The sequence below is a fragment of the Aethalodelphis obliquidens genome, unplaced genomic scaffold (assembly GCF_003676395.1).
Source record: "Aethalodelphis obliquidens isolate GAN/ISIS:26980383/991018 unplaced genomic scaffold, ASM367639v1 scaffold28, whole genome shotgun sequence".
NCBI classification, from domain to species: Eukaryota; Metazoa; Chordata; class Mammalia; order Artiodactyla; family Delphinidae; genus Aethalodelphis; species Aethalodelphis obliquidens.
The window spans coordinates 15,028,842-15,043,333 of NW_020837972.1; the positions used below are offsets into that span (position 1 = coordinate 15,028,842).

At 36.6% G+C, this 14,492-nt stretch overlaps 1 protein-coding gene across 1 annotated transcript in view; it reads left to right on the plus strand.

Annotated features, from left to right (window-relative positions):
* ATXN2 (ataxin 2) overlaps window positions 1-14,492 on the plus strand; it is a 119,052-nt gene that overhangs the window by 70,948 nt on the left and 33,612 nt on the right. The window contains 7 exon segments of the mRNA XM_027124760.1: window positions 341-538; window positions 1,993-2,171; window positions 4,852-5,061; window positions 7,906-8,088; window positions 9,351-9,548; window positions 9,949-10,056; window positions 10,333-10,403. Coding sequence (XP_026980561.1) covers window positions 341-538; window positions 1,993-2,171; window positions 4,852-5,061; window positions 7,906-8,088; window positions 9,351-9,548; window positions 9,949-10,056; window positions 10,333-10,403 — 1,147 coding nt within the window.

Genomic DNA, 14,492 nt, shown 5'->3' on the forward strand with positions numbered 1-14,492 from the left:
ATAAATTCCCATTAAAACAGGGATTAAATATAGTTTACTTATACCCTAATTTTTTGCTCTAAATAAATTTTGTTTCATTTTTACACTGTAAAAACTCTAAGTTGCTAAGTGCAGAGGTTATGGGGGAATAGTCAATTTAACCAGTTTTGGAAATGTTATATTCCTCTAGGGAAAAGGTAATAAGAAAAATCAAGTTTTGATTTATAAATAGATGACTGTAGCTCTCTTACAGTTTTACCAGCATTTTAAACTCTGAACTCTCTTAATAGTTGATTGTGACAGATATGTAAACTATGACTGAAAAATACTCACTTTGCTTTTTCTTTTCTTCATGTTTCAGGGTGCCCTTAGAAAGGGATAACTCAGAAGAATTTTTAAAACGAGAAGCAAGGGCAAACCAGTTAGCAGAAGAAATTGAATCAAGTGCCCAGTATAAAGCCCGGGTGGCCCTGGAAAATGATGATAGGAGCGAAGAAGAAAAATACACAGCAGTTCAGAGAAATTCCAGTGAACGTGAGGGCCACAACATAAACACTAGGTATTTAAAGGAAATCATGATGCAGTATTTTGGATACACAACTCAAGGTCTGTGTGAGAAGGTGTATTATTATTATTATATTTCATCTTCCTTTAATCTAGCTTAGGTAGAGAATGCAAATGGAGTTGGTTTCAGGTTCTGTTAGAGAAAAGATTACAGTCATCTTGGAAAGTATTTTTTGAGCATCACCTCTGTGGAGCCAAGTGTTGGATATACAGTGATGAGCAAGTCGAGGTCTGGAAGAGCTTGTTAAAGAATAATGAACAGGTTGCGGGGGGAGTACATATAATTACAGTTCGTTATGATTTCCTAGATTAGAGGGGTGGTCAGAGTACTAGAAACATGCAAGTGAGGAGGAACTAGCATAACTTTGTGGGGTGAGAGAATGTCTAACAGAGGAGGTGATGTTTTGTGATAGGATAGTAGATCTGTCTGCCACTCAAAGAGACATAAAACAGAGGAGTTCCTTGTATGGTGAAAGAACTTGTCCAGTTCAGGGAAAACCTAGTTGTTTCATATGTCTGGAATACACAGTGTATGTTGAGGTTGCAGTGGTAACAGCTGGTGATAGGAACTGAGGTAGTGAAACTCTTTCTGTGTCATGTTAAAAAGCACCCTGTAGATAGGGGATGGCATGAACCAACTGTGGGACATTGAGAACTGGCTGAGACATAGAGATCAGTTATTGTATTGAAGTAGTTCAAGTGTGAGAACTTGGTGACCAGTGAGACCAGAACCAGTGATAGAAAGGTTAGAAAAACCAGGGATGACCCTGAGTTTTATTTGATAAGCAGATTGGTGGTTGTACTGGTAATGGCGGTAGAAAACATGGAGCAATCTTGAGGGGAGTTAGAGTGAGTCCATTTGTGCAATTTACTGCATTGAGGGGCTCACAGGTCTTTTATGCATTTATTCATAAACATGTTGAGAAACAGCTGCTACATACCTGGTAGAATAAGATACACATTCTGTCTTCAAGGCACTCACAGCTTAGGAGTCGTGATTTGAATTAAAGTGTTCAGGGAGAGATGTTGAGACTGTGAGACTGACAGTGTGGATTTGGGGGATTGATGTTGAAGCCATGAAAAACTAATGAACAGCCACCAAGAGAAGAGATCACAGAGAAAACAAAGTAGAGAAAACCAAGGAAGAACAGTTTCGAGAAGACAGATGTTGATTGATAGAAACAGCCATAAAGAGGCCAAGTGGATAAGAATGAATACACATCTGTTATATTTTGTCCTTAGCAGGAATATCTGAGGGAAAGGAAAGGCCAGAGGCTAGAGCTTAGAGTAAGATGGAAGAATAGGAGTGTCTGGAAGTGGGGCCGTTTGGTTTTAAGTGTTTAACCTTTTAATAACAAGCATTCCCTTCTGCCTAAATTACTTTTAGATATGTTTCATTGGCCTGTTATCTATTAGGATAAAATGATTTAAAGGATCTCTCATTTTCAGGGAAAATAAATATATTCCTCCTGGACAAAGAAATAGAGAAGTCATATCCTGGGGAAGTGGGCGACAGAATTCACCGCGTATGGGCCAGCCTGGATCGGGCTCCATGCCATCGAGATCCACCTCTCACACTTCAGATTTCAACCCAAATTCTGGTTCAGACCAAAGAGTAGTTAATGGAGGCAAGTATTTTGACCAAATTTGTCAATGTCATTGATCAAATACATAGTTTTCTGAATATTTAGTTTTACATCATTGATAAGAACATGCATACCTTTAATGATTTCTGTGGAGTAGTTTTCACTTAATTTAAATTTGCCTTTGTGGATATCAAATTAGTAAAACTAGTAAAAATTAGTATGTTATTGGCATATACAGCATTTAGCATGATGAAATACTCATGTATTAAGATAAAGTGCTAAATGTAACCAAAGACATTCACTTGGCAAAAAGAACACTCCACATATGTGAAGAAATTGGAAACTTTGGGTAGGTTCTCAGTTTTAAAAATACTGGATGATAGAATTATTTAGATATAGTTTACATGGAAAATCCCAATCTGTGTGAGACACTCAGTGGTTAATATAGATTCATTTTTATGAACTGTTTGTTTATATATTTATATTCTGCTTACTTCAAGAAAGGATTTGAGGTAACTTGCAATACAAGACACAATCAAGAGTCATGTGAAGATGGTGAAGAAAAAATGTGCTTAAAAAAAATAGAAACAACTCTTAGTGTAAGGGTGAATATTGTAGTTTAGCTTAAGTAAAATACAGAAACTTGAGTCTCTAGTAGGAAGATATTTTTTTCTATTCTGCTTCCATATATAGGTCAAATATAGCCCACGGGTCATGGATCTCTCATACAAGTCAGGGATATTGGACACAGCAGTGCCATAGACTGTATGGAACCATGGTAATTAATAATACTGATGGGGGACTTCCCTGGCAGTCCAGCGGTTAAGACTTGTGCTCCACTATTTACAATAGCCAGGACATGGAAGCAACGTAAGTGTCCATCGACAGATGAATGGATGAAGAAGATGTGGCACATATATACAATGGAATATTACTCAGCCATAAAAAGAAACAAAATTGAGTTATTTGTAATTAGGTGGATGGACCTAGAGTCTGTCATACAGAGTTAAGTAAGTCAGAAAGAGAAGAACAAATACCGTATGCTAACATATATATGGAATCAAAAAAAAAAAAAAGGTTCTAACGAACCTAGGGGCAGGACAGGAATAAAGACGCATATGTAGAGAATGGACTTGAGGACACGGAGAGGGGGAAGGGTAAGCTGGGACGAAGTGAGAGTGTCATGGACATATATACACTACCAAATGTAAAATAGATAGCTAGTGGGAAGTAGCTGCATCACACAGAGAGATCAGCTTGGTGCTTTGTGACCACCTAGGGGGGTGGGATAGGGAGGGTGGGAGGGAGACGCAAGAGGAAGGGCATATGGGGATATATGTATACATATAGCTGAAAAAAAATAAAATGGGAAGCTTTTTAAAATTCATTAGCCTAAAATTAATTTTATCTTATTATTTGAAAGTAGTTATAAGGCCAACTCATGGGATTCTATTTATATTACTATTAAAATTATAATTACTCATGGAAAAAAAAAAGACTCAGTGCTCCAATGCAGGGGACGTGGATTCAATCCCTGGTTGGGGAACCAAGATCCCACATGCTGTGCAGCACAGCCATAATAATATAATAATACTGGTGGTGTGTTAGTTACTAACTCAGGGCTAACAGTGGACATTCAATTTTAGGTATTTAAGTTTAGAAAGTTAGAAAAATAGAGAACACTAAGTTTCCAATTTCATTTGTTTTCATTGAGTCTTTCTCCAGAATTCCTCTCCAATGAACACTCTTGAGTATTTTCTATACATTTGTATTGGGGGTGAAATTTCTTTGCTCACTGAGTAAAGAATTTTAGTTGTTCATGAACAGAATTTTCAAAATAAAAAACCTGAAAGGGGCTGGGAAATGTATGATACTCAAGTGTGTGGAACCCTATGGAGAGGAGACCTGGACTGTTTCCTAAGATTAAGGTAAGTGATATGTCATGTTACGTGTTAACTGTATCTTGACCTGTGCATATCCCTCAGTGTCGGTTTATTTGGTGATGACTGCTTTGTAGTTGCATTGTTTATTAAGCAGTCTCTTAGATGAATGTTTAACTGCATAAATTATTTAGAAGGTCCCCTTTTTCTAATTTGATAAGATTAAAATATGTGTTTTGAAGAGGCAATGAATATTAACCTGTCACTCCTGTGACTCTAGAAAATAGTAGAAGTAATGTTCTATTTCTACTTAAATGTACCTGCTTAATGAGATTTCAGACTCAACCTTACATTAAAGTATAAACTAGATGAAAACCACAGACAGTTATAAGAAACCAGCATTTTTAATGAGATATAATAGCTGATGTGTCAAGCTAAAACTTTTAATAATAATCTTATTCCTGAGTTTTGTGATTTATTGTGTGAAATTATCTGGTGTATGTTATACTCCTTTTAACAATTGATTACCAAGAAACAGTTATAGAAGCAGAATTAATAGGCAAAGTCTTAACTGTCTTCTTCAGTAGTATGTGTAGATCCTAATTAACCCTTTGGGAACGTGTATTCATTTAAACAGACTTAATTTTAAGGAGGTTAAAGTAAAATGTGAATTTATGTCAGTTAAGTTATGCTAAAACTTATCACAAATCAAATGACTGTCCTCAAAGGGTTAAAATGTGCAAGAAATCATTTTTGTCATTTTACTTTTTTTTCTGTTTACTTTTTTCCCTCATTTTTTTCTTTAGTTTTTATACTTTCCTTCATATCATTTGTTCTGTCAGGTGTTCCCTGGCCATCGCCTTGCCCATCTCCTTCCTCTCGCCCACCTTCTCGCTACCAGTCAGGTCCCAACTCTCTTCCACCTCGGGCAGCCACCCCTACACGGCCGCCCTCCAGGCCCCCCTCGCGGCCATCCAGACCCCCGTCTCACCCCTCTGCTCATGGTTCTCCAGCTCCTGTCTCTACTATGCCTAAACGCATGTCTTCAGAAGGTACAATACCACAATTTGTTCATGTTTTTGTTTGTCTTTGTTTAACTCCTATGTGAGTTTATAATTACAAAATAGTTTCCTCTTCATTATTTAATAACCTATAATTTCTGTGTTTTAACTTTAGTTTATTAAAACTATTTCTATTAACCTTTTGTTCATTAGAGAGAAATTTGATAAATGCTGTGTGAAGCTATGAACTATCCTGAATTGTAAGAATGAGGGTTTTGTCTCTGCCTGGTAATGATGCTCTTTACAGCCCAGGGCCTTCTCCCTTCCACTTTACATACAGTGTACAGTGGTTAATGGTAAACAGTGAACTTTCTTCATCAGTCTTGGACTTTTTGTAGAACCTATCATTTTATAGCTCCTTGGCCAAGGTACTAGTGAATTTGCCTGTTGGCCATAGGCAGGAGTGATGGTTTAGGGGTCCTTTTTGAGAGGGACATTACATGTAGCTGCCTTTGTGTGTTTACTCTTAGATTACAATACAGAGTTTAAATTTGTGTTTGGGGAATTTAAAAAAAAATAGTTTTGTAATATTTCATAGTAAAAGTCTTTAATCTGGAAGAAGTTCTTGATCTAAGATAAAATTTTTATCTTAGAAAGGTATGTATGAATTTTTAGGGTTTTATTTATTTCCCTTGTCAATAAAAAAGAATAAAATAATGTAGTTCTCATTCATTGATGCTAAATCCACCATTGCTACATATCAGATACATGGATGTGTTGTAGAAAGGTCACATTTTAATCTAAATGTCGTGCGTAAGTAAAAAACCTTTTTTCTGAATGATAATGACCTTTGACATTATTTCAGAGTATTTGATATGTTAAAATTTTAATCTGATTTGTTCATTAAAATTGCAGTTGATATTGCTTATGTAGAGACTAACACAGTTTTCTGGCATAAAATGCTTCCCTGGAGAAAACTAGTTGGCTGTTTTTTAATAAATTGTTGTCATCCAGGCAGGGAGGTCATGTGATCTTGACTAAAGCAGCTAACCTTGTTAGCTGTTGAACAGCATCGTCAACAGCATGTTGAACGGCATGATTTTCAAGGTGACTTCCTTACTCAGAAGTGCCTGTGATGGTGGCCTCTAAATGAAAAGTTACATTCTGTTGACATATTTGTTGTGGTCTATTGTTTGCATAAGTGATGTTCGTGAGAATATGTTAGATAAAATACAACTCATTAGTGAGTGTGAGCGTGTTTACGACAGTTAGATGTAAGGACTCACACAAAAGTACACCTTCTGCATATTCAGGGATGCTGTGTTATTCAGTTTTTCTTTTTAAATAATTTGAATTAAAATGTTTTCTAGTCATGTAGTTAGGTGACACTGAAGCATTTTTGAAATGTGAACTTCAAAATAAAACTATTAAATATAGTGGTTTTCTGTGTTTAATATGGAGACTGTATTTTGTTTCTGAAAGTATTTTACATATTGCCAAAGACTGAATTTTTTTAAGTTAGAGTTTGATTTCATTGAGCTATGCCAGCCGTCTTTCTTGGTCTTTTTCTGTAAAGGGACGTAAAAATTATGTATAAATATGCAAATACCCAGTTCTTAACTCATTCTTCAATATAAATTGTATCTCCAGTTGAAAATTATATAACATTAACATTCTTTGTAAGATCGTGCCCATGATTGAATTCCTACTCAGGGCACAAATTAATGTGACATTCTAAAGAGTTTGGCAAGGGACTTCCCTGGCGGTCCAGTGGTTAAGACTCCACATGTCCACTGCAGGGGGCACGGGTTCGATCCCTGGTCGGGGAACTAAGATTCTGTATGCCGCGTGGCGCAGCCAAAAAAATAAAATAAAAAATAAAGAGTTTGGCAAGGTAAGGGTAAGGGGCCTTGGCTTTGGCATTAAGAATGAGTTTTGCCAGGTGTTATCACTGTCAGGTTTCTGTGGTAAGAGTCATTGTGTCCACTGTTTTCGCCTGACAGTTTTGTTTGAATGCACAGTAGACTTCTTTATAAATAGAAATTGCTAATGGGGTGACAGAATTGATTGATGTGGAATTTTCACAATTTGTATAGTGCAAATTTCTTCCCCAAATGTCAGTTATTCTAGTCTATAAGTCATGCCTTAATGGTAGAATTTTCAGTTCACAGCCTGTTAAGTATGAGACACTTCCTACAGGTGAGGACTGTTTTAAGACATGGGTCGTGAAATTGTTCACCATGGCAGAAGAGGTAGATAAATTAAGGTTTTGGAGAAATTTAAGAAGGAAAATGTGCATCTTTTTACTAGTACAAAGACATATCGCGGTCAACAGTTCGTTGTTTAAAATTTTTTTCCCCGAATTTTAGAGGTAATATATTGTAGAAAATTTGAGGGAAAAAGGTAAAAGTATGTGTTAAAATAAAAATTATTGCCTCATGTAGCTATAACTCTGTTAATATTTTATTATATTTATTTTTGTATGCCTACAAATAATGGGTATAGATTAAAGAAACTGCTAAGATCTCTGAAGAGATATGAATGACATCTTATTGTTAGATTTCTTACCACCAACTGCATCCCTCCCTTTCTTTAAAAAATAAAGGGAAATAAAATAAAATTTATTTGTCAGATTTTATGGCATTCCACAAAATAATTCTGAAAGAGTATGGCCAAAAATATGTGTGGTGTTTGTTTCCTTTTTCTTAACCAAGAAGAAATGAGAGAGAGGGAATGTGTGTGTGTGTGTGTGTGTGTGAGAGAGAGAGAGAGAGAGAGAGAGAGAAAGAGAGAAAGACAGAAAGAAAGAGAAAGAATGGTCTTTGTGTATTTAGCAAAATAGTAGTACTGATGGACATTGTGGCATTCATGTGGTGTTCACTGTTTCTTTCTTAGGGCCTCCAAGGATGTCCCCAAAGGCCCAGCGACACCCTCGAAATCACAGAGTTTCTGCTGGGAGGGGTTCCATTTCCAGTGGCCTAGAATTTGTATCCCACACCCCACCAAGTGAAGCGACTGCTCCTCCAGCAGCAAGGACCAGTCCCGCAGGGGGCACGTGGTCATCAGTGGTCAGCGGGGGTAGGTAACACTTGGCTTGGAGCATAATGACAAAGTTCATTTTGTTATTCTACTAGATGTAAAAAGGGCTGAGCTTGAGCTATGTTAAATATATATATGAAAAATAGTGGAGTAACCAGGAATTGGGAAAACAATTTTTTTTCTGGGCTCTACCACTTACCATATGTTAGGGCAAATCATGTGATCATTCTGAATTTCAGTTTTCTCAGTGAGTAATCTTTAGCTAATCTACTTTATGGTCTTGTGATGAAATTCATGTGGGGTTCATAAATAAGAATATACTTCATAGTTTTATAAAGTATCACTCAAAGGGAAGGCAATTATAGTACATAACATTTGGAGGGATCATATTTCGTGTCTTCTTAGCAACTTTGTTAATTGATTCATTCCACAAACATTTATTTTGGACTTACAGTGCTGTGTGTTCCCCCCCCCATTCATTCATTCCATACATTTTTATTGACATCCTGCTTTATGCCAGGCAGTATTCTGGGCGCAGGTCCTTGTGTTTCCTAGCATCAATATATGGCACTAATTCCTGACCATATTTCCCTTTTAAGGAATAACAAACACGGGGGCCCGAGTTTTATCTCTGATTAGTCTGAAGAATATGCTGATGGCAGCTATAAAAGTGTGAAAAATATACTTTGACAGGATCTTACAATTAAGACTGCTTTTGGGGCTTCCCTGGGGCTTACCTGGTGGGCCGCTCACTGTTGTGGCCTTCCCCGTTGCGGAGCACAGGCTCTGAGCCTGTGGCTCAGTGGCCATGGCTCAGTGGCCATGGCTCAGGGGCCCAGCTGCTCCGCAGCATGTAGGATCTTCCCGGACCGGGGCACGAACCCATGTCCCCTGCATCAGCAGGCGGACTCTCAACCACTGCCACCACCTATTTTAAAGAAACAGTCTCACTTTTTAGTAGAGAATGTTATCTTTATCCTAAAAAGTAGCATTTTTCCTGCCTTAGAAATCCAGTTTCTAAATTCATTTAAAATACTTCGTTTTAGAATTAATACAATTAGTTAGGAGGGAAAACTACTGTGGGGCATAGGTATTAGTAATTGCTTTCATTCTTCAGATATTTGTATTGTCCATCATCACTGCTATTCCTGAGACTTTGGAAAAGAAAACAGGGTGATGGGATAAAAAGTAATTGGGGAGGAGGTCAGATAGAACTATTTTACCTAGATCTTCAGAAAAGCCTTTTTGAAGAAGTGGCATTGAACTGAGAATATAATGGGTAACTTTTCTCTTTCTTGTAGTTCCAAGATTATCTCCTAAAACTCACAGACCCAGGTCTCCCAGACAGAATAGTATTGGAAATACTCCTAGTGGGCCAGTTCTTGCTTCTCCCCAAGCTGGTATTATTCCGGCTGAAGCTGTTGCTATGCCTGTACCAGCTGCATCTCCTACGCCTGCCAGTCCTGCATCCAACAGAGCTGTAACCCCGTCTCTTGAGGGTATGTAAGAAAGGGCTTCCAGATCCACAATGTCATTTGTGAAGTTGAGTGTTAGAGGTTTAAAAGTTTATGAAAAATGGCTTATGTTGTTTTATTCATAGGTATGTATCAATATTTGAGGGTACATTTAAAATTTTATACAAATAAAGTTAGTTGTTTAAGTAATGCTACTAATTTCATATGTTATTCTTGAATGTGTGTTGTTAAGATAGTTTACATTCCTGGGTAGTAAATGTCAATATAAATAAAATTATTAGTGTTTCATATGTCTGCAAAGTTGGAAAGCCTCTGTTTAAATGTTCTTTTCCAAAAACATGGGATCAAAATTGTTGAATATGTTCCTCTTTTACTTCTATAGCTCCTATCTAACTTTGAGTTTTTGTAAAATACTATTTTCTAGCTAAAGATTCCAGGCTTCAAGATCAGAGGCAGACCTCTTCTGCAGGGAATAAAGAAAATATGAAGCCCAATGAGACATCACCTAGCTTCTCAAAAGCTGAAAGTAAAGGTTAGAGCTTTAAAAAGTCTTTGGGTATAACTGTAGAAATAGGAAGGAATATGTCTTACTCTCATGCCCAATACAGAGTATTTTTGGTCAGTACTTTTTCTTAGGATTGTGCATACTTAAATGCATAATTTAACATGTCAAAATCTATAATTAACATATTGAAATTTTTATTATTTTGATAATAGAGTTTATTTTCATTTCTAACATCCCATCCTAAAAGAATTTTAAGTTAAAGATTAGAAATAAATCTGGATCTAACACTTCTTAATTTTACAGGTATATCACCAATTGTTTCTGAACATAGAAAACAGATTGATGATTTAAAGAAATTTAAGAATGACTTTAGGGTAAGTATCGTATTGACTGATGAATTAGAATTAAAAAAAATTTTTTTTAAGCATTACTAAAAATTCTTACATCATCCATTTACAAAAATGCATTATGTATACACCCAGAAAAATCAAACCATGTGTATAGAAAGCTAAACATCTTTTTTTTTTTTTTTCCTTTTTAATTTATTTATTTTTTGGCTGCGTTGGGTCTTCGTTGCTGCACGTGGGCTTTCTCTAATTGCTGGGAACAGGGACTCCTCTTCGTTGAGGTGCGCGGGCTTCTCTCATTGCGGTGGCTTCTCTTGTTGCAGAGCACAGGCTCTAGGTGCGCGGTCTTCAGTAGTTGTGGCACACCGGCTCAGTAGTTGTGGCTCGCGGGCTCTAGAGCGCAGGCTCAGTGTCGTGGCGCACGGGCTTAGTTGCTCTGCGCCATGTGAGATCTTCCCGCGAACCCACGTCCCCTGCATTGGCAGTCAGATTCCCAACCACTGTGCCACCAGGGAAGTCCCTAAACATTCTTAAAGTTGTCTTTGCGTATTCTTAAAGTTGTCTTTACATATGCTTTAAGTGAAGTAACTAAAATCATGAGATTTGGTAAGAACAATACAGATATTAAATGAAAGAGAATGTAATTCTGACATTGGAAGTCACCATAACGTAAGTTATTTGATATTCATTTGACTACTTTATTCAGTGACAGTGGAGCAAGGCCAAGGCATTGATTATCTGATGTGGCATGTGGAAGATGTACTGGACCCTGGTTTTACAAAAGAGTTGCAGATTTGCACAAATGTATTGTGGTAGACATCCTTCTATAGTATCATTTCTCTCCCTTAAGACTTGCTGGATGTACTCTGATCTCTCCTGGATGACTGTTTCATTCTTTTGCACAATATTTACTGTTAACATATTGTGCATATCAAGGTATATTTTGAGACCAAATCAAGAAATCATCCTGAAACTTAGCTTCTTAATGGAGGAAAATCTGATTATCAGCCTTTGAAAGAAGACTTAAAAGATGAATGGATCAAAAGCAAAAAGCAGCCTTTTCCTAGCCTGTTGTTCTAGCTTCCTAAAAATTAATAAGTTTTTGCCAGTAGCTTCATTCCTGACTTTTTGGCACCGTTTAAAATATTAAATATTATTTCATACTTTAGCACATTTATCTATTCAGCTTTAATGCTATTAGCAGTTGTAAATTTAATTTTTAATTTTTTAAGCTATAGTTAGTGCATGGACACGATACAAAGAATGCCCAGTGACTGAATGCCCAGATGCCCACTACCAGGTTAATACATCAAGCACTCCAGCACAGTTAAAGTCTCTGTGTACTTACCCGCCTCAGCTGCATCCTCCTGCCAGAGCGAAGGGTATCTTTCCTTGCAGTTCTTTATACTGCAGATGAAAAGATCCCTAAGCAACAGATGGTATTATTTTGCATAATCTTCAGTTTGATATAAGTGTCATGTTCTTGCCCGTACTTTTATTTCCTCAGCATTATTTTTTACAGTCGTTCATTCCCTTCTTATAGTACACTTGCATGAATTTATTATGTTATGAAGAAAAGAAATTTTTTTACTTTGAAGCATATTAGTATGTTATTTGTAACAGTTTTATTGAGGTATAATTTGCATATCATACAATTTAGCCGTTTAAAGTGTACAATTTAGCAGTTTTTAGTATATTCACAGGGTTATACAGTCATCACATAAGCCCTTAGCAGTCACTGCTTATTAGCTTTCAAACACTCCTCCCCCCAACCCCCATCCTAAACAACCATTAATCTGCTTTTTGTCTCCATGGATTGCCTGTTCTGGACATTTCATATGAATGGAACCATACAATAAATGGCCCTTTGTGAGTGGCTTTTTTTCACTTACCATCATGTTTTCAGGATTCATCCATGTTGTAGCCTGTGTCAGTACTTCATTCCTTTTTATGGATGAATAATATTCCACTGTATGGATAGACCATGTTTTATTTATCCATTTATCATCAGTTGATGCCTCTGGGTTGTTCCCACTTTTTGACTGTTATGAATAATGCTGCTATGAATATTAGTATACAGTTTTGTGTGGACATATGTTTTCATTTCTCTTGGGTGTATACCTAAGAGTGGAATTTCTGGTTCATCTGGTAACTCTATCCTTAACCTTTTGAGGAAAACTTCTGGACTCTTTGCCAAACCAGCTATGCTATTTTACATTCCCATCAGCAGTATGGGAGGGTTTCCGTTTCTCCACATCCTTACCAGCACTTGTTATTGTTTGTTTTTTTGATTATAGTCTTCCTTGTGGTATGTTGTGGTTTTGACTTGCATGTCTCTGATGGCCGATGATGTTGAGCATCTTTTTATATGTTGATTGCCCATTTGTTTTTTGTTTGTTTTTATCTTTCTGCACATTTTAGTGAAGTAATTCATAACTACTGATTTTATTAGGAGATATATGTTGATGAAAGTATCCCCAAACCATCACTCATGAAGATCATTGCCTGCTATTTTTCACAAGAAGTTTCAGCCTTATACATAAGATGTTTACATATAACAGAACTGACATTACCACAATATACATCAGTATTTATAGTCACAATATGGACATAAATGTCAACATCTATCAAATAATGATAATTAGATATCTATGTGAATGTCATTTTCCTTGTATTTCCTTCTGTTAGACATACTAAATAATCAACTAATTATAACGTAATGGGACAGGCAAAATGCCAAAAAATACTTCTAGTTATGAATTAAGGAAAATACAGACATGATAATTGATTGCCCATTTGTATGTCTTCTTTGGAGAAATGTTTATTCAGATCTTTGCCCATTTTAAAAATTTTGAGTTGTCTTTTTATTGAGTTGTAAGAGTTCTGTATATATTCTATGTACAAGTCTTGCATCAAATGTGTGGCTTGCAATTTTTTCCTCCCATTCTGTGGGTTGTCCACTTTCTTGATGTTGACAACAAAAGCACAAAATTTTTTAATTTTGATGAAGTCTAGTGTATCGATTTTTTCTTCTGTCCCTTGTGCTTTTGGTGTCATATCTAAGAAACCATTGCCTAATCCATACTCATAAAGATTCAAAGATTCACTCTTATTTTCTTCTCAGAGTTTCAATTAAGGCTGTGATCTATTTTGAGTAATTTTTTTTAAATTTCAGTGTAGTTGATTTACAGTGTTGTGTTAGTTTCAGGTGTATAGCAAAGTGATTCAGTTAACACATGTGTGTGTGTGTGTATATATTCTTTTTCAGATTCTTTTCCATTATAGGTTATTACAGGATACTGAATATAGTTCCATGTGCTATACAGTAGGTCCATGTTGTTTTTCTATTTTATATATAGTGTGTATCTGTTAATCCCAAACTCCTAGTATATGCCCCCGCTCCTTCCCCTTTGGTAACTATAAGTTTTCTGTGTTTGTGAGTCTGTTTCTGTTTTGTTCATTTGTATCATTTTTTTAGATTCCACATGTAAGTGATGTCATATATTTGTCTCTGACTTACTTCACTTTGTATGATAATCTCTAAGTCCATCCATGTTGCTGCAAATGGCATTATTTCATTCTTTTTTATGGCTGAGTTTGTGTGTGTGTATGTGTGTGTGTGTGTGTGTGTATACGTATACCTACACATCACACCACATCTTCTTTATCCATTCATCTGTCGATGGACACTTAGATTGCTTGCACGTTGTGGCGGTTGTAAATAGTGCTGCTGTGAACGTTGGGGTGCACGTATCTTCAAATTAGAGTTTTTGTCTTTTCCAGATATATGCCCAGGAGTGGGATTGCTGGATCATTTGGTAGCTCTAGTTTTAGTTTTTTAAGGAACCTCCATACTGTTGTTCTTAGTGGTTGCGCCAATTTGTATTTTGAGTAATTTTATTATTTTTTTTAAAATAAATTTATTTATTTATATTTTTTTGGGCTGCATTGGATCTTTGTTGCTGCGTGCAGGGTTTCTCTAGTTGTGGTGAGCGGGGGCTACCCTTCATTGCAGTGCGCAGGCTTCTCATTGTGGTGGCTTCTCATCGTGGTGGCTTCTCTTGATGCGGAGCACAGGCTCTAGACATGCGGGCTTCGGTAGTTGTGGTGCACGGG